The sequence below is a fragment of the Brassica rapa genome, chromosome A01 (assembly GCF_000309985.2).
Source record: "Brassica rapa cultivar Chiifu-401-42 chromosome A01, CAAS_Brap_v3.01, whole genome shotgun sequence".
Taxonomy (NCBI): domain Eukaryota; kingdom Viridiplantae; phylum Streptophyta; class Magnoliopsida; order Brassicales; family Brassicaceae; genus Brassica; species Brassica rapa.
Window position 1 is genome coordinate 6,807,556 of NC_024795.2, and position 25,744 is coordinate 6,833,299.

The 25,744-nt window shown below is 35.2% G+C and overlaps 6 protein-coding genes and 2 non-coding genes across 10 annotated transcripts; 5 read left to right on the plus strand and 3 right to left on the minus strand.

The window, feature by feature from the left end:
* The first annotated feature begins 1,616 nt into the window (after nt 1-1,616).
* On the plus strand, nt 1,617-2,963 carry LOC103859971 (mitochondrial pyruvate carrier 4). Its single transcript, XM_009137580.3, has 5 exons — nt 1,617-1,771; nt 2,090-2,188; nt 2,289-2,341; nt 2,458-2,531; nt 2,685-2,963. The coding sequence occupies exons 1-5, from the start codon at nt 1,717-1,719 to the stop codon at nt 2,728-2,730; spliced, it is 327 nt and encodes a 108-aa protein (XP_009135828.1). The 5' UTR covers nt 1,617-1,716; the 3' UTR covers nt 2,731-2,963.
* A 7,291-nt stretch (nt 2,964-10,254) lies between these two features.
* Nucleotides 10,255-11,566, plus strand: LOC103859955 (mitochondrial pyruvate carrier 4). Of its 2 annotated transcripts, none has more exons than XM_009137560.3 (5): nt 10,255-10,409; nt 10,811-10,909; nt 11,012-11,064; nt 11,155-11,228; nt 11,339-11,551. In XM_009137560.3, exons 1-5 carry the CDS (start codon nt 10,355-10,357, stop codon nt 11,382-11,384), a joined length of 327 nt encoding a protein of 108 aa, XP_009135808.1. In that variant the 5' UTR covers nt 10,255-10,354; the 3' UTR covers nt 11,385-11,551. The 2 variants fall into 2 exon arrangements, with proteins under 2 accessions (XP_009135808.1, XP_033131081.1); XM_033275190.1 differs by lacking the exon at nt 10,255-10,409 and adding an exon at nt 10,575-10,738 and having other exon boundaries at nt 11,339-11,566.
* Nucleotides 11,567-11,720: 154 nt separating this feature from the next.
* Nucleotides 11,721-16,115, minus strand: LOC103859949. Its single transcript, XM_009137548.3, has 3 exons — nt 12,841-16,115; nt 12,398-12,556; nt 11,721-12,091 (listed from the first exon to the last, which is right to left on the minus strand). The coding sequence occupies exons 1-3, from the start codon at nt 13,153-13,155 to the stop codon at nt 11,963-11,965; spliced, it is 603 nt and encodes a 200-aa protein (XP_009135796.1). The 5' UTR covers nt 13,156-16,115; the 3' UTR covers nt 11,721-11,962.
* Nucleotides 13,702-13,802, plus strand: LOC117129161. Its single transcript, XR_004452785.1, has one exon. It is a non-coding gene; the product is annotated as a small nucleolar RNA snoR109 (small nucleolar RNA).
* LOC117129168 lies at nt 13,984-14,086 on the plus strand. Its single transcript, XR_004452788.1, has one exon. It is a non-coding gene; the product is annotated as a small nucleolar RNA snoR109 (small nucleolar RNA).
* Nucleotides 16,116-17,323: 1,208 nt separating the features above from the next.
* LOC103859941 (alkaline ceramidase) lies at nt 17,324-18,437 on the plus strand. Its single transcript, XM_033275169.1, has 2 exons — nt 17,324-17,635; nt 17,708-18,437. Exons 1-2 carry the CDS (start codon nt 17,382-17,384, stop codon nt 18,219-18,221), a joined length of 768 nt encoding a protein of 255 aa, XP_033131060.1. The 5' UTR covers nt 17,324-17,381; the 3' UTR covers nt 18,222-18,437.
* On the minus strand, nt 18,400-21,260 carry LOC103859981 (phosphatidate cytidylyltransferase 2). The gene is given in 12 exon segments (XM_033275144.1): nt 18,400-18,696; nt 18,781-18,864; nt 19,069-19,125; nt 19,196-19,233; nt 19,236-19,275; nt 19,363-19,449; nt 19,525-19,572; nt 19,643-19,799; nt 19,887-20,028; nt 20,115-20,266; nt 20,353-20,606; nt 20,746-21,260. Coding segments are annotated over 12 exon segments (1,224 nt in total). The 5' UTR covers nt 20,824-21,260; the 3' UTR covers nt 18,400-18,609.
* An 867-nt stretch (nt 21,261-22,127) lies between these two features.
* Nucleotides 22,128-25,490, minus strand: LOC103859993 (U4/U6.U5 tri-snRNP-associated protein 2). 2 transcript variants are annotated; one of them, XM_033275119.1, is made up of 10 exons: nt 25,280-25,490; nt 24,916-25,200; nt 24,588-24,832; nt 24,248-24,332; nt 23,984-24,169; nt 23,721-23,888; nt 23,489-23,626; nt 22,918-23,089; nt 22,649-22,823; nt 22,128-22,459 (listed from the first exon to the last, which is right to left on the minus strand). In XM_033275119.1, exons 1-10 carry the CDS (start codon nt 25,448-25,450, stop codon nt 22,363-22,365), a joined length of 1,722 nt encoding a protein of 573 aa, XP_033131010.1. In that variant the 5' UTR covers nt 25,451-25,490; the 3' UTR covers nt 22,128-22,362. The 2 variants fall into 2 exon arrangements, with proteins under 2 accessions (XP_033131010.1, XP_033131012.1); XM_033275121.1 differs by having other exon boundaries at nt 25,325-25,437.
* Nucleotides 25,491-25,744: the final 254 nt, after the last annotated feature.

Here is a 25,744-nt window from a genome sequence, read left to right on the forward strand (position 1 = left end):
CTGTCTACAAATATTAGCATATGTTTTATCAAATCAAAAACAAAAATAGACCGACTAAACCCAAAATAGTTTTCACAAGCCCTTTTATCATAGTTTTCACAAACCCTTCGCACCTTCCATGGGAGAATATGAAGTTTACGCAAGTGTGTTCAAGGCTTTCGTATATATTAACTTGAGGCTTTATATTTTTGTATTTAAGCTCTTTTATATAGCTCATCTTCTTGTTTGGATTCTTTATAATATATCTAGTTTTTGCTAAAGTTTTTGACTATCAAGGCCAGTTTTCAAAAAAAAAAGAAGTTTTTGACTATTTCTTTATTTTTTCTTCATGTGTGCATGCAAGACTATGAATTTCAAAATCAATAAAATCACAGAACGTATGATATCATCAACAAGGTAACAGATTCGGTAACTAAAAGAAACCATAAAGTTTTACGATAGAGATACGTACGGGAAGTGGAAGCAGAGTCCAGATAGCAAATAGTATTAGCTTCAAGTCATCATTGTTCTTCTTGTCTTCACAGATGACATGTATATGTACAACATATATTTTTACCTAAGATTGGTTTAGGCAATTAAAAAAAAACGACAAATTATGCATCCGCAACCTGATCCATGACTCTATATACAGTAGCTCCTTGTTGCTGATCTAGTGCCCAAGACCGGGATACGCCTGTAGATAGACAATTTACATCGTTACAAGAGAGAGTATAGGTTGTTTAGTACATTTGGATTATCATTTCCCTTAAACTAAGGTCTTCAGAGAGAAACTTTTAGTTTTTGTTTTGTTTAAAAAAGCCATTTTAGTATAAAAGGAGTCGTAATTTTTTTTTCTTTTGAATATAAAGAGTCGAGATTTGATTATACGTTGATAATTCACAAACCACAGCGGCTTGTTCAATAAACGGAAGAGCAAAAGCTCGTCAACAGTGTCATGAGAGCACAAGACTGGTGTGTACCAAAAAATGGATACTAATAAGTCACAAGGTTTCAATTCCTAGAGAAATTGAATTATCAAAATAACAGAAAAATGCTCTATTGTTCTTGTGACGTATTCACCACATGAATACAAATCATTCAGGTACAATGATGAGGGTTCTTCCTGTTGTTCAGAATTAAAGTAACTCGTTCTGGGTGCACGGGGTGCTGAATCTCTATAGGAAAATCAACACATTTTTTGGTGAACAAAAGAGTAAGGTGTTGTTAGTTTGTACAACTCCAAGATGCAACCAAATGATTCATTTAGATGTTTTATTTCAGACGCTTGAATCCTCAAAAAACATGTAAAATTGTAGGACTTAGAATCATCTTTATAATATAATTATTGTTCTTTGTAATAACATTCATTATTCATCAGCTTTGAATGAAATCACAAGGTTCAACTAGGCAAGGGAGGAACTTGCAGTTTAAGAAAAAGTTAGATCAATTCTTTTTTTTTTTGTGCAACATGTTAGATCAATTCATACCAGCCAAAAAAAAAGAGCTCAAGGACATATCAAACCAAGAAGGCAGGGACAAACAAAAAAGGAAGCTGAAATGACAAAAATGTCCTCGAGTGCATGTTCAGTGTATAACGACATCGTATGGTGTACATTTGGTAAGTATAGTTTTGGTAGAGAGGAGGAAAGGAAAAAAGAATCTTAGGAAACGATTGATTGATTGATTGGTTGGTGAGAGGATCACCCTGGAATCACAAATAGAACAAGAAAATAATCGATGGCGACTTCGAAGCTTCAAGCTCTCTGGAATCACCCTGCCGGTCCTAAAACCAGTGAGTCATGTTCCATGATCATAGCTTTGTTTTTTTTGCATCGATTTCGATTATACTCCTTTTCCTTTTTTGATATGACTGTTGTCGCTAGAGCCATGTTTAAATTCTAGGATTGGAATGAATGTGTTAAAAAAAAATGTATAACAACTTTGATTGTACAAAACACAAAGAATCACACTCTTTCCTCTCTATATGTCAGTGTCTGTCATATGAATTGAAGTCTCTGTTAATACATTTTCGGAACAGAATAATTCAAAGCTGAATTGACATCAACGAAATGCTTTCGTAGTAGTTTGATCAAAGCTCTTTCGTTGTCAGTTCATTTTTGGGCGCCAACGTTCAAGTGGGGTATCAGCATAGCCAACATTGCAGACTTTGCCAAACCTACTGACAAAATCTCTTACCCTCAACAGCTTGGTAATATCTTTTTACTCCCACTGTCTTTTTGATTGCTTTCCTTTTGTCTTAATGATCTTTTAACAGTTTTTTTTTTTTAATCTGATGATATCTCTTTTAGCTGTTACATGCACTGGAGTTATCTGGTCTCGTTACAGCATGGTTATCACTCCTGTGAGTTTTTCTTCTAGCACTCCTCCTCTTCATAATGCCATCACGAGGAAAAGACAAAAGTATTGTTCTTAGCTCTTCTTATTACAGTAATGATTACGAATATTTTGGTTTTACAGAAAAACTGGAACCTCTTTAGCGTTAATGTTGCTATGGCCGGGACTGGCATTTACCAGCTTTCTCGTAAAATCAAGTAAGATCAATATATAAAATGCTCTCGAGTTTTTAGGCTACTGGAATTAGAACTAATCTCATCCTTCATTTGCCATTTTTGAGCAATGCTTTTCTACTAATGAACATTCTTTAACTCTTACACAAAAATCTATACACTTGTTTTCGTCTACAGAAACGATTTTGCATCTGAAGCCGAGCCTGTTGTTGCCAAAGAATGATTATGACGAAGAAGATGAAGACATCAAAACGAAGCTGGATACCATCTTGCTTGTGATTCTTGTGTGTTATTTGTTCAATTGATAAAAGAAGCTCAGAAGAAGCTCCATTCATAATGCTACTTTTATAGCACATCATACCTTCTCCAAAGTGAAACAAAAATGTGTTATCAGACCAGGAAAAAAACAGAAACAAGAATTCTAAATGAAATTATGCATATTCAATTCGTAGTTAATGAGTTTGGACTTGACTTACCAGGTTCAGGAACAAGCAACAGACTGGACTAGTCGGGGAGGGTGATGAATCATTAAGTCATTCCTAACTAATGTTTTCTTCTTACTGCCTATATTGTATTCTTTTAATGACAATGGTGGAGTTGAGGTGGAAGAACCAACTGGGGTTGCAATGAATGCAAAAGCACAAAGAAAAAACAAGAATCCTCTGTGAATTTTGAATGTTTAGTTCTGAATCAATGAGTCTGGTCATCAAAGAAGAAAAGGAAGAAGCCATGGACGTACATAGACCATCTCTAACAAATGCTTTCTTCTCACTCTATTTTATCTTGTTCATGACTACAGTGCAAGTTAAGAAGTACGATAAGCCAAACCCGGAGTTACGCAGTGGCGCCAGTTTATCACTCTTCTAATGGCTCGCCCCCTTTTGGATTGTTTTCAGAAATTATGCAGAAGAGTAACAAGCTGGTCATCAGTGTCATGAGACCACAACACTGATGTGTACCGACTAAAGTATACCAAGTCACAAGGTTTTGAATCCCAAATAAGTAAATTATGCAAATTACTGAAAAGATGTTTACAAAAATGTGTAAAGAGTACTGTTGTTATACAAGTGGCACACTTAGACGTATATCTTAGTAAATCAGGTATAATCATTAGCTATAAAATTGTTTATGTAATAGTATTTGTTAATTTGTAATAGATAATTATATGAGGTTTAACTAGGGGTAGAAGCCAGAGCCAGTCCTAGAAAATTGGGACCCCATTCAAAATAAAAATATTTAATTTATATTTTAAAATTAAATACTTTTATTAATTTTTTTGTCAAATATTATTAGTTATATTTAACAAAAATATAGTTTGAAATTATTTATTATTTTCAAAGAAAATTTTAGATTATTAATTGAGGAATTCTAATTTTACGACAAAATTGATATTACTTTCCAAATTTACTTTAAATAATAATCATTTTTATAATTATCTTAAGTTTGTGATGAAAAAATAAATTTATCCTCTTAAATCATTTACATTTATTTAAGAATCACTTGTAAAATCTATACTATATTAAAAGGGTTATATGAGGAGTAGAGATGGTGTCCACGTCAGATTTAAAAATCAGCCAATAGGAGAGCTGTTTTTTTGCCACGTCAGACAGGCCTCCCGTGTTAATTTCGTCACGAGTCGAGGATCTAACAATGTGGGATCAAGCTTTTCGTCTTCTTCTCACCCTCATTAATAAGGTTCTCCGTTGAAGTCTCTGGGGCTCTTCCATCTCGAGTTTTGCTTCTCACGCTGTCTAGGACCTTTCTCGATGCGAGCGGCTCCGTATCTTCTCCTCGGCCTCATTATCATATGCGACTCCAAATTTCTTTTCGTATCTTCATTTTGTGAATGAGATTTTGATTATAATTTTTATTTACTACTCTTTCGTGTTTGTTCAGATTATTTTTGATTATCAATCGTGTGTTTGAAGATCTTTTCGATTCTGATCTGATTTCTCTGATATTCTTATTGCATGAACGATGATATTCTTATTGAATGATCTCGATGCAGTTTCTGATTCCCGGGAAGTTATCGACAGATACAATGAACGAAAGTATTAAATCGGTTCATCATCATCTGTCATCTGCAAATCTTTTAATTGGTTTTATATAAAGTGAGCATTTGCTTTTTCTTCAGATGAGTCTTTTTTTTTCTTCATCAACAGATCTAGAAGTCTCAGCAAAATGATTTTTTCGGGCCCAGTTTAAATCGCTAATACCGCTTAAGGATCGTTTGATTGGAAGATGCAATATTTAAGGTCTCGGTAGATCGACGATTGATTCTCAGGTTTTGCTTTCATTCTACTCTGATTATTTTATGAAATCTGATGCAGGCTCTTCAAAAACAAACAATTTCAATTCTTCAAATGATTCGCTTTTGAGGTTTTGTTCTTAACCATCATCTCTGGATTTTTTTTGTGTGGTTGTTGATGCAACTGATGATATAAGGAGACTGTGACGTAGATTATCATCACTATGGTTCAAACTCATCTTTCAATCGAGATCCAAACCCAAATTTTTAGAAAATTTCGTTTGTTAACTCTATCACTCATACTCTATGAAAAATGGCTTCGTAGCAGATTCAGTTGTCTGAACTGAAGGCTAGACGGTGCAGTCAGCGTGTAGAGACAAGGTTTTAGCATTTCCGGGAAGTCCGAAATGTAGGGAAAGGTGGTGAGCTCATGGGCGTTGATACGCTTTGGGTTGATGGAAAGGTAACTCCCTTACTTAAATTGTTATTGCTTACTTTCACCTTTGTATCTTAACTATACATTTTCTTATCGCCACCATCCTTCACAGTCGACGTTAATCCAAACCTCCATCAACGTTCACCGGTTTAACACCTTCAAAAACCTCGATCCAAAAGCAAGCTGAGAGCTTGACTATTATTATAGTATCATCGATTGTGATTCACACAGTGATTTCCCAGCCGTTTGTCTCAGTTCTTAGTGGTTCCGTTACTTTTTAATCTGACACAACATGCTGATTTGATGTTTTTTTGGTGGTTTAACATGCTGTTTTCTCTTGAGATTGAATGAATGTAGAATGAAATAGGATTGTGTTGGGTTTACTAAAGATGAATTTAGATGGACGTTTATGTTGATTCTTAAGATGTTTTATTAATGCACACAAGCTGTTAAACTTCATGCCAGAGAGAGATACAGATTATGGTGTGTATAACTAGAAACATGTTTATGGTTTCTCCAACAGGTAAGTTGCTTGCTTGCTGCTGCTATTGTTCGTTTATAGAATGTTTCAGAAGAAAATATTTTCTGCTTTCTCTGTTTTTAAATAGAACATTGTTGGCAAAGGGATCAAAGCTATTCACAATTGCATTTCTTGCAACAGGGCAGAGCTGGGCCATAACCTCTGAACTTAAGCAGGACAATACGTAATGCATGGGTTTCTTGATCTAGGACTCGATCCATGGCTCAGAAACATCTAACAAAAAGCTTATTTGTACTCATGAGCCTAATCGTTGCTCTCATTGGTGATTGAGGTGGAGCTGGAAAGTTAATCACCATTTCCGGTAACACAATCATCCCCATCTCTAATAATATCTAATGTCGCCACTATAATTTTTTTTGATTACATGTGTTGCAAGACTCTTAATTAGCTGAGTCTTACTCTGTATGTTGAATGCATATGTTAACTGTGTATTACTGGTTTTTCAAAGTCTTGATCTACCTTTTTCGTTAAGCTTATTTTTCAGTACACTCTATGCATAACTTATTAAGTCTCTACAGGTTGATAGGGATATGCAAGTCACTACTGATCGAGCTCTGATGCTGCAGTGTACTTCGGATGCACAAGTAATGACTATTGGTAGTTAAATAGGGTTATGTTATCAAAACTTGGATGCCCGTGGAACTCTGCCTGAGATTGTTAATTTTAAAAGTATTAAAACTCATTTTAAATCTCCTGTCATGATTCTGGTTTTCAGGAAATGGAGCCAGAAGTGCTTGGAATTGTCAGTGGTTCAATATAGCAATGTTGGATGCAGCTATGAAGGTAGTTGAATGCCAACAAATCAAGTACACGTAGAGAAGTAGGTGTATATCTAAATACAGAGAAGTAGAGAACTGAAAAGTAATACAAGTCTATGTTTTGTTTAACTTGGTCTCACTGTGGGGTTGTAGGCTGCATCTTCGGTGAAGATGACGAAGACGCAGGAAGCCATTAGATAATATTTTTATTACTCACATATTTCACACGCCAAAACATAAATGGAAAGTTAAAATGATGAAAGTTTTAAGGGTGTAACTCATTGACTTCTACATAATAAGAATTTATAGATTTTTTTTTGAAAAAACTCTGATTTCTTCTAAAAGTAAAAGAATCGTATAGATCATAATTTTTTGAAAATATTCCGAATAAGAAAAAAATACTTCTGAATGTTCAACAGTTAGTCGACCCTAAAAAGGAAAAAGTAAGACATGGTAGTCCAAAAAATCATTAACATTCATACCACTAAAAAATCAGTTAAAAAAAAAATCCATACCACTAAATATGACAAAAATAATTATAAAATAAAAATGTATGGAGATTTTGTGTAAACAATTTAGAAAAGACAACAAAAATAACTAAAACTTTTAAACTCAAATAAATCTATATATATAAAGTTGGGATTGTTTCTCTCCTAGGGTTGCCACCTAGGATTCTAGGTCACTAATTTGTGCATCTTAGAGCCGCCACGTTTCCCGATTTTTAAAACACATCGTTTCATTTAATTTGGTAAGCAATATTTGTGGGCTTCGATTAGAATTGGGTTTTATGTTTTGCTTAATAAAGCTCATTCACTACAAGAATAAGAAGTGATACTCGACAACCATATTAAAAAGAAGTTTATCCGGAACGAGTGTTTCCTATCATTTTTCGACAATCATAATTTTATCGGAATTTGGATCTAGAAAATCACCATTTGTTGGAAAATTCTCGGTAAGTTATGATTTATCAGAAAATCATCTGAATGTACCGATGACTTTTTGAGTAATCCACATCCGATTAATTTCTGGCAGCTGAAAATATTTATACAAAAAATGATTATTTTAATTAAATTATAACAAAAATTAAAAATCTTCATATATTTCATTGCATAATAAATGTAAATATTCAATAACAAAAAAAAACGAAAGGAAAGAACGGATTTCCTGTTGGCAGTAAATTTTATAAAATTGGTGGTGTATGATGCAATGGTGGTGGTAGCGGATGAGAAGTGAGCTGAATAGAAGTAGTGGCAAACAGAGTTGTAGTGGTAGTCGTGCAAGGAGTTGCGGTGGCTGTATGCAAAGAAAGAGGCATGGCGGTGCAAGGAGTTGCGGCAGCGGCAATGAAGAAGTTGTGGTAGCAGTGGTGAAGGAGTTACGGCAGTGGCGGTGCAAGGAGTTGGGGCAGAGGAAATGAAGGAGTTGGGGCAGAGGCCATGAAGGAGTTGCGGCAGTGGTGGTGAATGATGTGTGGACAGTGGTGGTTCAAGGATTTGCGTCAGTTGCGGTGGAACTGGGAGTTTCACGGTGGTTCTTTTGCACAAGAAAGTATATATCTAAAAAGAAAAGAGAGAAGTATTGGGAAGAAGGAAAAGAAAGATATGGAATTAGTATATGATATGTAGTTTCACGGTAATTATCACATTTATTTATCTGTGTATTTTATATGATCTATTAATTTATTAAAAATGTACATTTATATAATTATAAACAGGTTCGACATACATTTTAAATTGGTTTATAAAATTTTAAAAATTCTAATAAATGATTTTATAAACCTTTGTAAAATATATATAGACTCTTATAACTAATAGACTTTTAGAAAATAATCTTATAAACACTTCTAGCTATGGATGAGCGTTTGGATACCCGTTCGGGTTCGGATCAGATATTTTGGATTTTTGGATATAGAACCCGTTCGAGTATTTTTATATTTTGGGTCGGGTTTAGATAATTTTAGTTTGGATTCGGTTATTTCAGGTCGGCTTCGAATATTTAGATTTTAAAGAAAAACTAAATTCTTTATTGCTTAAGTTTCTTAAATTTAAAAATATATTTTTAACTTAACTGATTTTTATTTTAATAGATAGAATGATTTAGATTTGGAGATAAAACTATATGTATATTAAAATACACTAATTTAGTTATCATTTTGAAATTTTAGATGCAATGTTTGTTAATGGATGAAACAAGAAGCTTGACATGCATTTAAAGTGAGTAACAAATCATTTTGTCTGTAATTTTATGTATGTTATATATCTTAAACTATGTGTAGCATTAATATAAATATTTTTACACAAAATGTATATATTAGAAATATAGTGTCAAGTATACATATGTTTGGTAATTTTCGGATATCCACTTAGGTTTGGATATCAAATTTTTCCTAATTCAATACCAGTTTCGGTATTTTGTTACTTCGGTTCGGATTTCTATTTGGGGTTTTTGGGTCAGGTTTGGATATGAGTTTGGATATCGGGTAAAATACTCAACCTTACTTTGAGCTTTGCTATTTCTCTGTATTATTGTCAATCCGTTTTCAAATAGTTGATAATTAATCTCAAAAGATTATATATTACTGCCAAAACAGTGATTAGTGGAAGAGTATATATCTAAAGTATCCAAAAAATGAGAAATTGCTTAAACAATCAGACTCTTAATATCATTTTTCATGTTTGATTTAACTATATTTACTTTTAGTTTTAAAGAGGTAAATAAACATTTATATTCTTAGGATTGACTAATATAGTCTGAGAGTTTATATTTGAGGGGTGGGATTTGGAGTGCATAATTTAGAAATTTTAAAATAAATAAAATTTTAAAAATAGTTTCAAAAAGACTTTTTGAATTGCAACATAAAATGTTGGAAAAATTCAAAATTTTTATAAATATTTCGAATTTAAAAACATATAATTCGAAAGCTATATAATTTTTTTTATTATTTCTTTAAATAATTATTTATATGTATATAACTATAAAGTAAGGATATAATAGTATTTTGGATTTTAATTGAAACTTTATACTTTATGTATTTGCGAAAAATATCTATTTAATAAAAGTAAAAATAAATAATAGTTTTCTAAAAAACATAAATAATAGTACCATAATGAGATAAAACAGAATTCTCAGAAAAACATAGGACCGATTCTTTATTTTTTATTTCATTCTTTAAATTGAGGATATTATTCATTGCCTAACAAAAATTAAGTAAATTATCCGCGCGTAGCGCGGAGAAACACTCTAGTATTTATAAAAGTTTATAAACTCAATCCATTATATAAATAGTAAATAAGCCATAAACTCAAATGTTATGGCACTTTTAGTTAAAGGTAATATTAAAAATGGTACTTTGTGTATTTTAAATATATTTTCATGATTAATTTTAATGGCAGTATGAAAAAATCATTTTGCTATTAAATTTATTTTTCATAAATCATAATTATATAAATCTATTAAATTTATATATAATATTTTTTTCAGCTTTTGATCTTTTGTTTTACACTTAAATTTATATATAATTATATGCATGTAGATAAATGATTTTTTTTTAAATTGGAGGCCCACAAAATGGGGACCATTCAAATGTTTCGTACATATGCTATCAAGTCCGGCGGCTCTTGGTGGAACTATCAGTTTAAGAAAGATAGATCAAGTCAGACAAGTCTAAAAGGAAGCTCAGGGACAGCAAACCAAGAAGGCTGAAATGACAAAAATGTCCTTGAGGGCATGCTCCGTGTATAAACGATATCGTTTGGCACCTGCAGTAGGTAACGTTTTGTAGAGGAAAGGAAAAAAAAAATCTAGGGGAGACGATTGATTGATTGATTGATTGGTGAGAGCATCTGTAGGATACAAAAATAATCGATGGCGACTTCGAAGCTTCAAGCTCTCTGGAATCACCCTGCCGGTCCTAAAACCAGTCAGTCATATTCCAAGCTCATAGCTTTGTTCTTTCATTTTCATCATTATTTAGATGATCGTTTTTTATATAAATTGCTCAACTAATCTGGGTTATCGTTCTTCTTTGTTAGGTTTCTCTTCATATCTCCAATTGTGGTGAAATTGTTGTTTTTACTTGGTAAAACATTTTGGGAGATGATATATATAACTGTTTTCTATAGAACTATATGTTTAAATTCCAGGATTGTAATGAATATGTTTGCTATGTTCTATTTAGACAGAAGAAGAATATTAATCACTCTTTCCTCTATATGTCAGTGTGTCTCATACGAATTCATAATCCTCGGGGTTGGTTTATCGTACTCTGGTTTTGGATCATAATGGTGAAAGTGTGAACCTCTCGTTTATTTTAATTGTCAGTTCATTTTTGGGCGCCAACGTTCAAGTGGGGTATAAGCATAGCTAACATTGCAGACTTTGCCAAACCTACTGACAAAATCTCTTACCCTCAACAGCTTGGTATTATATACTATCTTTTTACTCCCACTGTCTTTTTTGATTGCTTTCCTTTGTCTTAACATGATCTTTAACTGTTTATTAATCTGATGATATCTCTTTTAGTTGTTGCATGCTCTGGAGTTATCTGGTTTCGCTATGGCATGGTTATCACTCCAGTAAGTTTTCTTTTTAAACAGGCCTCCACTTTTTTTTTTTTTCTTCTTCTTCTTTGCTCTTTTTTTGACTAGGAATATTTTGGTTTACAGAAAAACTGGAACCTCTCTAGCGTTAATCTTGCTATGGCCGGGACTGGCATTTGCCAGCTTGCTCGTAAAATCAAGTAAGATCAATATTTCTTCTTGCAATAACTTGAAAATAACATACGAACTAGTTTTTTTTTTTTTTTAACCTCTTAGACAAAATTTGATATAATTGTTTTGATCTCTACAGAAACGATTTTGCATCTGAAGTGGAGCCTGTTGTTGCCAAAGAATGATTAATGACGAAGAAGGATCTTCTTGCTTGTGCTTGATAATCATCATCCCAAAATATTTGATTTTTTTTGTTTAACTCTCAGACCTTCTTGGTTGGATTAAGAAACCATTTTCCAATGTTTTTCAGTACATCATACGTTCTCTAAAGTGATATCAAACGTTTCAATGAGTTTGGACCTGACCATCAGGATAAGGAACAAGCCAACAGACTAGACTAGAGGAGTAGAGGAGGAGGATGAATCATTCAGACATCTCTAACTACTGCTTTCTTCTTTCTATATTGTAACTCTTAATTGACATTAGTCGAGTTGAGGAGAAAGCACCAACTCGAGTTGCAATGAGTGAAAAAGCTCTCTATTCATATGATATCAAAGTGCATCATTCATAATTAAAATGCTTAATCAGATTAAAAGTCAAAACAAAAAGACCAAGAATTCTCTGTAAATTGAATGTTTAGTTCCGAATCAGTTGAGTCTAGTCATCAAAGAAGAAAAGGAAGGAGCCATGGACGTACACAGACCATCTCAAACAAATGCTTTCTTCTCTCTGCATTGTCTCTTGTTCATGAGGACACTGAAAGTTAAGGAATATGTACTGGCTCGCCCCCTTTCGGATTGTTTTCAGAATCCGCATCTACATTTGCATTTAAGTTGAGTCCTGAATCCGTAGTGCTTTCGTTCAGATCTTGCCGCACTGTTTTTTCTTCCTCCTGCTTAGGAAACACATGAGAGGTTTAATATCTAATTTTGCGTAGATAACAAAAGATAGACTTTAAAAGATTGAACACATTGACAATAACCGGCGAGTGAACAAATACTAAGAGTCCAAGACTTCAGTAAAGTTTCTTAGTTTGCTGCTTTAATGGTAAGTACTAAGTACAAGTCTTTTAAAAAGCCTACCAAAAGAAATGACATTTACTCTCTTTAACAAATGGTTCCAGAATCCACTAATCAGCAGAGCAAATTCACAAGAAGGCCAAGATAGGATACTGAAGGAACGAGGCTGAAAGGAATACCTGATTATCTTCCATGGGAACATCATTCATGTCTGGTTTTTCCTCAATCTTCTCCTCGCTTGGCTCCACTGCACTTGCCTCATCCTCAACTTCAACCTCAACCTTGTCGTCTTCCTCAGTTTCTGTAGCTTCCTTCTTCTGCTCCTCAAGTACTGCGATCTACACCATTTTTAATCACACTTTTTTTTTAACTTCAACTATTGATCACAAGGACTCTAAAACAATCAAGAATATGTTGGATGCATCAACTATTGAAGTTCCCCAATGTTAATCCAACACAATGTATTAAACCATACAACCCCCAATGTCTACCAAAAGCCTAGATCCATCAACTTTCTTGCTAAAAAATCAAAACTTTTAAATCAAGACATGCTCTCAAGTCTCAACTAATCAATAGAAATTAAAACCATAATCACTGTAGCACAAGAATCAACAAAACTAACCGGCACGTATTTGAATCTGCGGCGAGGAGGCTCTTCTGCGGCCGTCGTCTCCGTCACGGGCTCTTCGCTGGGAGAATTACTCTCGCTTTTACCATCTTCGTTCCCGCTGCCGCCCTGAGACAATGGAGCCCACTTAAAGAACAACAAATGCGATCCGTCGGAAGCAACGGAGGAGGAGGAGTGTTTCTTGGAGGAGGGAGAGACGTGAACCCACTTCTTCTTCCACTTCCTAACCGGACCTGTGAATACCGTCGCCGGTCCTCCGTGACCGTAACGAGTCGATGACCTACCTAACCGGGCTCCTACTCCTTCCATTCAAATCACGATCCCGCTTTTGAATTTTAATTTTCGAGATTAATAAAATAATTTTTAAAATAAAACTAATGTTTCGTCTCTTTCCTCCGTAAGAAGAACAAACAAAAAGAAGGCTCTCGATCTTTCAGATCTCAAGTTTTGCTATAAGCCCGATCTTATTGGGAAGAGAAGAAGACTCTGTCTTGGCTAGAGGGTTTCATTATTGTAAACCTAGGAAGACTCTTTCTCATCCAGAGGATCTCCGCTATTCTTGACCTAAGCGGCGCCTCCAGAGAGAGCGCTAACTCGAAAAGACCTTTCTGTCCCTGATGTTCATCCTATATATAGATATCGGTTTAACTATCTTTCTTTCATCATCATCATCTCTTCTTCACGCCGCCTAGTATTAGGGTTCACACATCTGTAACATATACTTTTGGAGGTTTTAGGGGTTTTCTGATTCAAATTAAAGTTTATTAGCGTATTGATTAGATTTGTATAATTGGGGGGCTACATTGTACCAAGAGAAGGGGTTATCGATACCCTTTATTCTTGAATTGGCCAATTCGGCTGTAGCTAGATCAATTCAGAAGCTATCTGGCCGGTGGTCGCGAGAGAGATTTATTTCTCTCCGGTCGATTCATCTGCTTACCGAGTTTCTTACATTTTTATTTTTGGTTCTGTCTCATCCCATGTCTATTAATTCGCCTCCTGAGAGTTGTCGTTCTTTCTAAACTGTTATTCATGAAACATATATCGAAAAGACATTCTTGTCCCTGTATTGTTGGTGTGGCTACATTGTACCAAGAGAAGGGGTTAACTATACCCTTATTCTTGAATTGGCCAATTCGGCTGTAGCTAGATCGATTCAGAAGCTATCTGGCCGGTGATCGCGAGGGAGATTCAAAAATTTCTCCGGTCGATTCATCTGCTTACCGAGTTTCTTACATGTTTTATAACTGTGAATTGTGTTAGTAAGTTTGTGTTTTATTTTTTGAAACTGTGAGTCAAGAGAAAGGGTATAAGAGTGAAGAGAAATGCAGATTTAAAACATTTGTCATTTTTCATGAAACCTTTCTCGTAGATCAAACATTGGGCTCCTTTCCAGGCAATCTGCTCTTTGTTAATGAGCAGCTATGTGTCTTATGGGTGCCTACATACGAATATTCTTTATTCTAAATCAAGTTCAACACAACTGCGATAATTATTTCATTTGTTTTGGGTAATGTATGGTTGTGCGTGGCTGAGGATTATAAAAAGGTTATCGTGTTTATGAACAAATTAATACAGATGCATGACAGAAATTTATCTTAATTTTAACTGCGAGATATTGAAATTCATCGAACCGACAATCTTCGGTTATCTTTAAGGCTTATGACTATCATCGGCTTCTCAAATAGTGATTAGTTCTCAAGTAGGTTTCTCTCCGTTAGATTTGGCCTTATTTTTTCCAAAATTATAAGATTTGACATTAAGAATCTCTGTTTTAATGGAACTGGTGTAAAAGCCTCAGATGTGTGGTCATTATCGTTGTAATCTTTAGGCCAAAAATATTTAAACAATCCATCTATTGTCACATCCAAGGACTGTAATGGGATAAATGATTTCGGTGAGCAAGCACTATACAGTAGTGAGGATGATTCAGTTTAAAAGAAACAAAGTTGTTAATGCTCAACAGTTACGAAATTAAGTTTAAAGATGAACAGCAGTTACGTAGTTGTGTTAGATGGCCGCATATAGCGTACATCTTTGTCAGTAGCCTTGTTTTCGGATGTACAGGAGATCCACGCAGAGCTCGAAAAAATATACCGAAGAGTAACAAATGAGGCAGAGCTTGTGTCAACATCATACATAGGTTAACATTTACAAATTACAAAAAAAGGAGAAACCCGAGTATTTCAAGTGTTTTTCGAGCTTGAAAATGTAGTTGCGAATCTTGAGTTTGTGTTTTCAGGTGGATGTGAAGGCGGATACTAGTAAACGGCTTTTAGCAACTTAATCAAATCCTAATCATCTATGAGGTCTTTGTACTAATTCGCTTAATATATGTAGTTATTGTATAAAACCGATCCACTTAGCTTATCCAGCCAGAACAAGGAGTTTTTCTTTAATGCAGTCATGGGCCAATCGAAGAAGGCCCAGTTATTTCATGAATTTTAGAAGCTAGCCTAAGCTACAAAGAACCATTAAGACCAAGAAAATGTTAAGAGTTCGTCAAACAATATTTTGGGATTTAGAGAGTTTGATGAGCATGTGCGCTCGAGATACACACAATTGTTGACGATGTTCCTAATTAACGTGCCTAAAAATAGGAACATGTGAGCTCTTTTGAAGGACATTAGATGGAGAGATCATTTTGTAATCTTTTGTTTTGTTATTTATATAAGTTCAGTTCGTCAATTAAATCTCAGTAAAGTTATATCCATAGATAATAATGCTTTCCTAAATTCATACTGCCAGTTATAACATTTTAATTGTGGTTTTTAATTCTCCAAAATAAGTTTTTGAAATGTCTAATAATAATGTTATTCAATCGTAAGTTTAAATTCATTTTTTTTAGATTTTATAAAACTTTTAGAATCAAAATTTTGGTTTAAAATTTTAAAATACACGTGGATTCTAAATTTTACTTTTCTATCAACGATTCCAAATCTTACTTAATTCTTTAAAAAAATAATTTACTTATAATCTTTTATTGAAATTCATTTACAATATTTACTATCCCAATACTTTAAAATTATTTACTCTTGAATAATCTGGATTTTTAGAAGATATAAAACTTTAATTGAATAATAAAAAAAAAATTAAGTGAAAAAATCCAATAACAATAAATTTTGAAGTATTATTTAGATTTATTAGTTAAATAATTTTTTTTTACAATGTTAAAACAAGGAAAAACAAAGTTTGACTAGTAATATTTGTAGTTAGTTAAACTAAATGATTAATTGTAGAACCACCATTGTCCAATAGTCAATATTTTAAGATCGATTCCTAGATGGTACAATTTTGTGTAATAAATTTTAGGGTGTTGCATATATAGCTGTTCATTGTAGTTGTATTATATGCAAAGAGTTTGTTCATCGTAGATATTGTATATGCATATGATCGTAATAAAAATTGGATTATGATTTGAAAGTTGAGTGAGAGTTTTGTGAAAATATTGTTTAGAAAATTATTCATTAGTATCGCATATGTTACAATGTAATAGATGATCATAATATAATAAAGAGATATAAATATGATAATGTATTTGAGATTTGACTAAGGTTAAAAAATGATTGGACGAAAAAGGGTTAGATGGCGAAATCTAAGAGAAGTGTAATGAATGGAGGAGTCCTCGTTTGTAAATTTGTAATCAACGTTAAGTAAGAAAAGGAAAGAATAGTAGGGACCAGAAATGTAAATTAATACAAATTTATCTAACCATCATCACATCATGTCGACGACGATACGCGCCGCTCTTAGTTTTGTTAAATTGTTAATCTATGTTTATTACCTTAAAATCGAAATTCCGGCAGATAAAAAGACGACAATGCCCCTGAAAAGAGAGAGAGAAGGCGAAGAAGAAACAAAACGATCAGGGAGGAGGCAGAGAAAGAGATAGAGAGAAAGGTCATCTGATTCCTTCGATCTGCTAAGAAGAAAGGAAGGAAGGAGATCGATCTTCTTTGTCTGCATCATCGCCCAGGAGTAAACGGTTTGTCTTTGATTCCTTCCCGTAGATCGGTTTAGATTTTGATTTACTGATGGAGTAGTTTTCGTATCGTCGACGTCGTGGATCTGATACTTGATCCCATTTGTTTTAAGTTTAGTAGGTGTGACCTAGATTCGTTGTTGGATTTCATTTTGTTGATCGTTCGTGTGTTTGTAAGATATGCTTTTGAGCTTTGGGTTTTCAAAATTTTCTACTCTAATTGTACAAGGGGATAGATTCTCAACTGCCACCACTAGCGTGTAGGTTCATGTAAAAATGATTACTTTTTATACTTATTAATGGTATTGTTGCTTCTTCCTGCAAGTAAAGTCTTCACCTTTACTCTTTATTCATTTGCCTACTAGCTTGTCCTTTTCACTCAATCACCTCAAGATAATGTTTAAATTAACGAATGAGAAAGCTAGTTTCTTTAGATGAATCATGTTAGTTTCCTTTGAGATGGGTTTTTTTATTGGTGGCTTCTCTTAGTAGTGTCTGGAGGAGGCTTTTACACAGAGGAGTAATATTCATACTGAGAGAGGAGGATAGAGAAATGGCTGATGGGATATCTAGCTTTTGGGGTCCTGTGACCTCTACTATAGAGTGTTGTGAGAAGAACTACGCCTACTCATCCTACATTGCAGAGTTCTACAACACCATCTCCGGTCTCCCTGGAATCCTACTCGCTCTCATTGGTCTCGTCAATGCCTTAAGGCAACGCTTTGAGAAGAGGTTCAGCATCCTTCACATCTCCAACATGATCCTTGCTATCGGCAGCATGCTCTACCATGCCACCTTGCAGCACGTGTAAGTATATGTAGCTGTTTGAATGATCCAAAGTTTTGTTAATGATGATTCTATGTCTCTTGTTCGGAACAGGCAACAACAGAGCGATGAGACCCCAATGGTGTGGGAGATACTTCTCTACATGTACATCCTCTACTCACCAGACTGGCATTACAGAAGCACCATGCCCACTTTCCTCTTCCTCTACGGTGCCGCCTTTGCTGCAGTCCACGCTTACCTCAGGTTTGGCATCGCTTTCAAGGTCCACTACGTGATCCTCTGCCTTCTCTGCATCCCTCGGATGTACAAGTACTACATTCACACCGAGGACGCCGCGGCTAAAAGGATTGCCAAATGGTACGTTGCCACGATCCTTGTGGGGAGCGTGTGCTGGTTCTGCGACCGTGTGTTCTGCAAGAGGATATCTCAGTGGCCTGTGAACCCTCAGGGACATGCTCTGTGGCATGTCTGCATGGGTTTCAACTCTTACTTCGCCAACACGTTCTTGATGTTCTGTCGAGCTCAGCAACGTGGTTGGAATCCGAAGGTTAAGTACTTTCTGGGAGTTCTTCCTTATGTCAAGATCGAGAAGCCGAAAGCACAATGAGAAAGATTTGGGGGTAAAAAGAGCCCAGAAGAAGAAGATCATAAATATAGTTTTTGTTCATCGGATTTATCAGAAAGTTCGACTTTTTTAATTATATATTATTTTGGAAGTGAAACTCTCTAGATACAGAGTCTAGATTCTTTGTTTCTTGTATTAGTTTCTATTGGGGATGATGATATGATCTTAAGAAGAATTGATTTTTTTAACTTGCTGAAACGCTCTTGTGTTCTCTATTTCTTGTGTCATATACATCATCTTACATTCTTCTTACTATATACAGAGAGGCTAAACCCAAGGTGGAAACACAACAAACTTATGAATCTATTGCTTTGTGTGACACGCAAGAGTATATAACATGGTAGGTAGAGTGAAGGCCTGTGATGATGATCTAAGATCCAATAACCTTTTCCTGCAACACTTGGCCAAGCTTCGTGAACAGAGCTTGTTGTTCCTCCAATGTCAGGTTTGTGATTATCTGTAACAAACAAGAGTTCATCAAAAAGCCAAATAAGAGATCTTGATTATGTTGTGTTGGTTCTTTTACAGTAATTTTCTTTACCTGGTCTAAGAGCTTATCCACAGAGAGGCTTTGAGGTACAACAAAGGATTGATGGTATATATATGCAAAGACAGCCATCACCATCTATAAAAAAAAAACGGAAAAAAGTATCTTATCAGTTACAATGATGTTAGAAAAGGTCTAAGGTTGATGGTATATATATGCAAAAACAGCCATCACCATCTACAAAAAAAAAAACGGAAAGAAGTGTCTTAACTGATGCAATGATGTTAGAAAGGATCTAAGGTTGCAATAACAATGAATTGAAGTCATTGCGTCCATATATACCTGACAGTCCATTCTATCTGTGATTCCACCATGTCCGGGAATACTATCACCAAAGTCCTGAGAAAATGTAACACTAGATCAAATATTGCTGCCATAGATATTTGGCGTTTTGTATACTGAAACTAACCTTGACTTTGAAAGCTCTTTTGAAACCACTGGCAAAGCATGCCGCTGAACTGGTAGAACAGAAATTTCTTTCCATGGCAACTACAAAGTAAAAAGTCTTTTTTCGTTTAGAAAGCAATGCAAGTTCCTCGTGTAACTGTTTCAGTACTGTACAATGACTAGTCTTACCCAATTAGAGATCCATCCTGGTAAAGCATGTGTCTCTTGCTTGAACAAAGGACCCGGATCACATTGGAGCCAGCCCGTGGATAGGTCCTGTAAAATGATTACAATCCAGTAACATAAATGGTAATCACTTCCAAGTACATGAATATTATTACATGAAAGTACCTCTCTGGGACATGTAAGCCATAGAAAACGTCCCATTATATTTGCAAGCTGCAGAAAAAAAAAAGCAAAAGATTAATAACACATTAACACTCATATAAACTTTCACTTCCTAGCCTACCAGGAACGCAGAGATCATTGTGGTGATAGAAGCTCCGATGAAACCTTCCCACGTTTTCTTTGGTGATAGCTTGATCAACGGTGTTCTTCCAAAAAAGAAACCACAGATATACGCAAAGATGTCGTTGATGACGATAAGTGACGCAGGAAGAAGAAACCTGCAACATTAAAAAAAAAACAGAATCTTAACAAAGTAGACTCAAAGAAGGAACAGGTGACTTTAAATGTTAAATTCTGTAAAATACCAGAAGATTCCTTCAAAGATGTTGGCCACGGTGAATGAAGATTGAGTAAACACCACAATCAAGATCATGTGCGTCCATGCATATTGGCTAAACTGATATTTGTACATCTTCTTTTTTAACGTCAGGATGAACCACACAAAGCCTACAATTCCACAGACAAAAAAATAACCAGACTGTGTAAGCAAAAGCAGTAAACAATTGAAACGAGTAAACCTGAAAACATCTAACCGGATATATACAAGGAGTAACAGATTGCCATGTGGTATTTGATGAGGCTTGTGACCAGCCTATACAGGACTTTGTCTGGAGTCACAGTGTTGACTAGCCGTTGACTAAGTATTCGACCATATACAAAAAGCATTGCTGTGAAAAAGAAGTGCCTGCAAAAAAACATATTTGACCAATTCTAGTATTTACTCACATAAAGAGAAAAAGAGGTTAGAAACTCTTTTAAGTGTAGTTTTACCAATTGAGTAATCTAAAACCGGGGAGCTGCTTATCTTCATGAGTTTTTCTTAGCAAATTGAAAAGTTCTCTTGCCATGAATATCTGGAGAACAACTACCATGGCTGTGATGTAGAGATGACCAAGGTAGACTATTAGAGCAAAACCACCGATCATCCAGACAGTGGAGTAAGCTCGAATGAGAAATGATTTGTATTTGCTACTGTCATTGACAAGTAAATGACTTCCGTTTGGTTTGCCTGCTCCTGCAACAACCTACACACCAAGTAAATTGGTTTGAATTTTCAGCCAAAGTATATACAAAACAAAAAAAGCAACTTAACTAAACCAAGAACATGTGTCTCATTAACTATATATATACAAAACATGAATAAGAAGAGAGAAACATATATACATCAGTGTTTCGCTTGCGGTGATGACGAACACGAGGGGTAGGTGCTGATGGAGCATCACCAGTGTTTTCCTTGTGCATGTTGCTCACGTTGTCTGTTTTCCTGAGAAATGAAAAAAACACTTTACTACCTATGAAAGTTAAGTTATACGTTACTACATGACCATAGAGTATTAACAATAAAAATAAAAATGAAAGGAAGAATATGAACTGAGAAAAGACTGAAATATATCTTTTACATGCGGAGAAAAGGCTCGAGCAAATATATATACATAGAAACTAAGGTGAGTCAATCTATCTGAGACAAATATGAGCATGATTACACATAACTATGCACAACCGAGAATCAAAACTCAAATTCAAGCATAATAATGTTTTTCAAGAAACCACATGAGCTATGAAGAGGATGCAACATAGGAAGAACACTACTAAAGATCTGAGAACTGAGGAGACGAGAGAAGCATAAAATACATATCAATTCATAGACTATGTTTGTTAATACATAAGTCGGAGAAGTGGAAGTGAAACCTGATATGTCAGCTCGGTTACTGCGAGGATGGAGGAGGAGGAAGAGAATCCGACTTTAAAATAAAGAACATACAAGACGCGAAACGATTCTTTTATTTTTATTTATTTTCTCTTTCTTCTGGAATATTTTTTAAGGTTTTATGTTTTTCTTTGAGTGGACAATAATAATTATTTTAAGGGATTTTTTGTCACAAAATTATTTTAAGGGATTAAAGGTAATGTTCTTCTCTAGAACATGGTCGAGAAACACAAATTAAAAGTTGGAGATATTCACCAACTCATTTTCAAATATTAGTAAGATTTATTGCATTGTTATTCTTTTTCTTTTGTCTAACCAATTTGGGAGCTTGTGATGCTGAAAGTATATTACAAGGTATTTCTTGTATTATTCTTATACAACGGATTCTTTAGAAACTGGTCTCCCAAAAACCGAAAAATAAAAAAAGCTTTTTGTCTTTGGAATAATGGAATAGAAGCAAAAAGAAAACGATGAACTAGATTCTTCTTTTTGTCTTCTTGTTTTGTTTTTTGTCAATTTTCTAAATTTATTAATTAGATTGCTAAAATATTATACAAATACGTGTATAATAATTAGATTCTTTATCTCTACCGTTCCATATACAACGCCAGAATTTTAAAGAGAAGTCATCATCATATTATTAGCGTAAAACTTAGGCCGACTATTAAGTACTGGAATCATAATCAATTTTGCTAATATTGAAATAAAATCCTTTTAACCAATTAGTTAGAGCCCCTCGATTGGATTGGACTTTCGATGATTATCATATCATTATTTCACTTTTTTTTTATAATCAATCACTCACTGATGTCACCATCTAAAAAGATTAAACGTAAGATCATCAATAGATTTATATTTTTTAAACAAATGATGCAATAAGGCCTGTTCCCAAAACTCATGGTTTCGTTTTCCTTTGGGTCTTTCCATATGAGTAAGCCTTCAAGAGGTTCAATATTATCTATATCCAAAAAGAGTTGTGGAAGAACACGTCTTTAATCTCTATCCTCAATACAAGAAAAAGCTGGAAACTAACTCTTTAAAGCGATGATGAGTAAGCTTTTGTTTACTGCGGTCTATTCCTCCTGCAGCTCATATATCTGCATGTATGCTTCCGATAGTTCCACCATCTGTGGGAGCGTCTCTGCAACATGCAAATCCTGCATCTCGTACCTGAAATATATAGATACACACATTAATATCCTCAAATTTTGTAGGTCTTATGCAAATATCTACATCGCAGTCATATATACCCAACACTATCTGTTTGAGTCACTTCTAAGAACATTAACACACGAAACAATTGACATCCCAATTTCAAGTTTTAAAGTCACACATTCCTATAAAAGAAAGAAACGTTACCAGAGTTCTTGCGACTTCCGCTGCACAAACACTCTGAAATACCCATCCTCTGGTTTACCATCATGTACGATGTTGGCGATTAAGTTATACTTTGTACACGTCTTCTCCCCTTCAGCGGCAGTAGGCAATGATGGTATGTAATCCCTCAGCTCCATGTCTTTCACTGGGAAGTTAACTGTCACATCAACAACAACAACGAATATTTGAGTCAAAGGAATTAGGGATCTTTGTAAAACAATGTTGACACAGAAAAGTCTAAATAAACTCACCCAAGGTAGGGTTCTTCTCCTTGAAGAAGTTGTTCTTCTTGAAGCGAACCATATGGAACATCAAGTACGGAGGAGATTTGGTTACTCGATATCTCATTCTGGCTAGCCTTGGGCGAACCACCTCTGTCACAGTTTCTCCATCGAACTTCTTCAACAGATCGAATAGAGCAACCTGACCCAAACACATCAAAGAAATTAGCCTCTACTTACCTCGCTTTGCTAACTAAAAAGTCAAAGACGCAATGGCTACTCCAGGTCCAAACCAAAAAAGGAGTAAGAGAACTCTTCCCTTCCTAACTCATAAAATGGATTCCAAAATTACAGTATGCTCAAGTCTCTAGGACAACTACAAATCACGAAATCACTAAATAGGTATCGTGTTATTGTGTCTCGACCAAATGTGACATTTACATAAAGTGGAACTTATAATTTTCTAACATAGCTCCTCACATATCTTAATTCATAATAATGTCTCTCTTTCTGGAATGCATTATTTATAAGTGACAGAGCAGAATCAATCGCAGGGTTTGAAATAGGCATAACTTAACAGTCTAAATTCAGATGTGTGTACCTGCGGGATAATGTTTTTCTCCATGACATCTTTGAAAAGAGGAGGCGGTGGCAAATCTAACCCCAGCATCAGAAAAGGCATCCTGGATATTTCTTTGTTTTCATTGCCTTGATACTCTCTCACAACTTCTAACTCACCCTGTAATGGTTATCAGATAACATTAACATGCAGCTGTTTGCAACCAATTATATCAAACTACACTATGTTGACGTGTCAAAGGATGGACACATACCTGGAAGCACTGGTGGATGATACTGCTGGCGTCCTTTGAAGTTCGAAGATCCATGTGCAAAGTGTTAAGGAGCCACGACATAAACTCTACTGGATCTGATTGCTGGCCTATTCTAAATCGCTTCTTACTGGCTTTCATGACAGCCTGCAAGAACTCATGTGGACTTACCTGTTGACGCAAAGGTTAGTTGAATTAGCAAGGTCCTTATTAAGTGAGGGCATTAAACAAAACTAAAAACGTGAATGGCATCAATTGAGTCAAACCTGTCCTTTGAAGTTTCGAGCATGCCAAATCTTTCGAGTGAGTTCCCCAAAGCGGTGAACAAGAGTAGACTTGCAATGCTGATAGTTCTCGGGAATAAGGAAAAAGTTCCTTAGAGGAGTAACTCTCATCAACGATTGGATTGTAACGTTCACAAACTCTGTCTTTTGTATGTTGTTCAACCCCACCTGTTGTACACAAGGTAAAATCACCTATAAGAGACAAACTTACTCAAAGATAAACAGTGTTAACGGAGAGAGGATTACCATTCCCGGGAGATAGTCAGAGCCATCAAGAGCCCTAGACCACTGCTTATTCCTATCAAGCTCTTCTACTTGTGCCCTACTAAACCTGTACACGAATAGCACCAACGCCTTGATAAGAAGGAACTGAAAATAAAATTGGTATAAAGAAAGAAACTTTGAGAAACCATGAAAGACAAAGTCATAAAAACATATTAATGGAGGCTGGTATATAGAGAACAAGCAAGAATAAACTGATTGAGGCAATAGTCAAAGACAATTAATTTGTTAATCACTTCCAAAGCCTTAGACGTTAACAAGCAATGCAAGCAGAAATAGTCTGAACACAAGGCAGTCAACATACCTTGGGTTTAAAACATGACGAATGTCATCCAAAGAAGGGTCATTGATCTCGTAACTATCAGGAAGACAATACACCTTCTCCGTGAGAAGATTGATGTAAACGTGGTGACCTGCTTCCAAGCTATGTGTATAAGCATGAGACTTCTGGCTTCTTCCTTGAAAATACTTCCCGCACACAAGACACGCATAGACATTCAAATTCGACAATGAGACTGAGCAAAACCTCTCGAAATCAAAATCCAAAACCTGAATGAAACTCAACATCAAGAAACGTGCTAAAGATGCTTATCCCCAAAAAACAATAACATATGATTAGAGAGATACATTACCTGACGATTAACAGTATCAAGATAGGGGCAATCTCGACGAACTTCAACACGGCGTGAACGTTTGCCCCCTTTAGAGGCATCAGCATCATCATCTTCGTTGTCATCGAGCTCCGCAACTCCGTTATCCTTCTTCTGCTCGTTCTCCGCTTCCTCGACATCGTGATCATTAGATCGCTCTATCACTCTCTTCCGCTTCGCATCTCTCTCTTCCTCAACACCACCGTTCTTAACTTCTCTCTCGCTCTTCATCCTCGAGATTTTACTTACGCAAGTCGATTCAAAACCCTAGAACACAGAAGATCAGCGATAAGCGAGATCCTCTATAGAAAAACAGGAATGATTCTTCAATAGAAAGACGTTATACTTCAATCAGAGAGCTCGAAGGTCGTGTATCTGCTCGAGGATATACCTCGTTGTCGAAAATTTTCCCGAGAAAATTCGAAATTTCGCGAGAAGGTAGACTTCGATAGACGACGCAAGAACCTTTACTCGCTTCGGAGGACGAACGGTTTGGGATCTGATTATAAACAATCATAAATCAAGCTTTGTATTTTAGTGTTGGCCCAGGCCCAATAGCAAGATTAAGTTTTTTTTCACCAATATTTTCTGCTGTCATAAATCAAGGATTATCCGATGCTGATCGAAATACCATTTATATCCTCAAGCTTCTCGAAACCAACAGCAAACGCGTCAAAATCTCTGGGGACATATACGACATTTAATATCCGGAGGTTCAAAGTTACAGCCAGCTGGCCAGGAAGTAAAAGCAACGATGTTAACCAAAAGACTGATATACCCTTTATATAAAAGCCTATGCGATGATGACCCA

Bases quoted from the DNA above. Each gene is read 5' to 3' on its own strand.
- LOC103859993 (XM_033275119.1), bottom strand. From the start codon at position 25,450: ATGATTGTTTATAATCAGATCCCAAACCGTTCGTCCTCCGAAGCGAGT. The intron at 24,170-24,247 runs GTAATCCTCTCT...TGTGTACAACAG, and splicing joins CTGACTATCTCCCGGGAATG to GTGGGGTTGAACAACATACA. The intron at 23,889-23,983 runs GTTTGACTCAAT...TTGCGTCAACAG, and splicing joins CTCGAAACTTCAAAGGACAG to GTAAGTCCACATGAGTTCTT.
- LOC103859941 (XM_033275169.1), top strand. From the start codon at position 17,382: ATGGCTGATGGGATATCTAGCTTTTGGGGTCCTGTGACCTCTACTATA. The intron at 17,636-17,707 runs GTAAGTATATGT...TGTTCGGAACAG, and splicing joins CATGCCACCTTGCAGCACGT to GCAACAACAGAGCGATGAGA.
- LOC103859955 (XM_033275190.1), top strand. From the start codon at position 10,618: ATGTTTAAATTCCAGGATTGTAATGAATATGTTTGCTATGTTCTATTT. The intron at 10,739-10,810 runs GTTGGTTTATCG...TTTAATTGTCAG, and splicing joins ACGAATTCATAATCCTCGGG to TTCATTTTTGGGCGCCAACG. The intron at 11,065-11,154 runs GTAAGTTTTCTT...TTTGGTTTACAG, and splicing joins ATGGCATGGTTATCACTCCA to AAAAACTGGAACCTCTCTAG.
- LOC103859949 (XM_009137548.3), bottom strand. From the start codon at position 13,155: ATGGAAGGAGTAGGAGCCCGGTTAGGTAGGTCATCGACTCGTTACGGT. The intron at 12,557-12,840 runs GTTAGTTTTGTT...AAAATGGTGTAG, and splicing joins GCAGATTCAAATACGTGCCG to ATCGCAGTACTTGAGGAGCA. The intron at 12,092-12,397 runs GTATTCCTTTCA...TTTCCTAAGCAG, and splicing joins TTCCCATGGAAGATAATCAG to GAGGAAGAAAAAACAGTGCG.
- LOC103859971 (XM_009137580.3), top strand. From the start codon at position 1,717: ATGGCGACTTCGAAGCTTCAAGCTCTCTGGAATCACCCTGCCGGTCCT. The intron at 1,772-2,089 runs GTGAGTCATGTT...TTTCGTTGTCAG, and splicing joins CCCTGCCGGTCCTAAAACCA to TTCATTTTTGGGCGCCAACG. The intron at 2,342-2,457 runs GTGAGTTTTTCT...TTGGTTTTACAG, and splicing joins ACAGCATGGTTATCACTCCT to AAAAACTGGAACCTCTTTAG.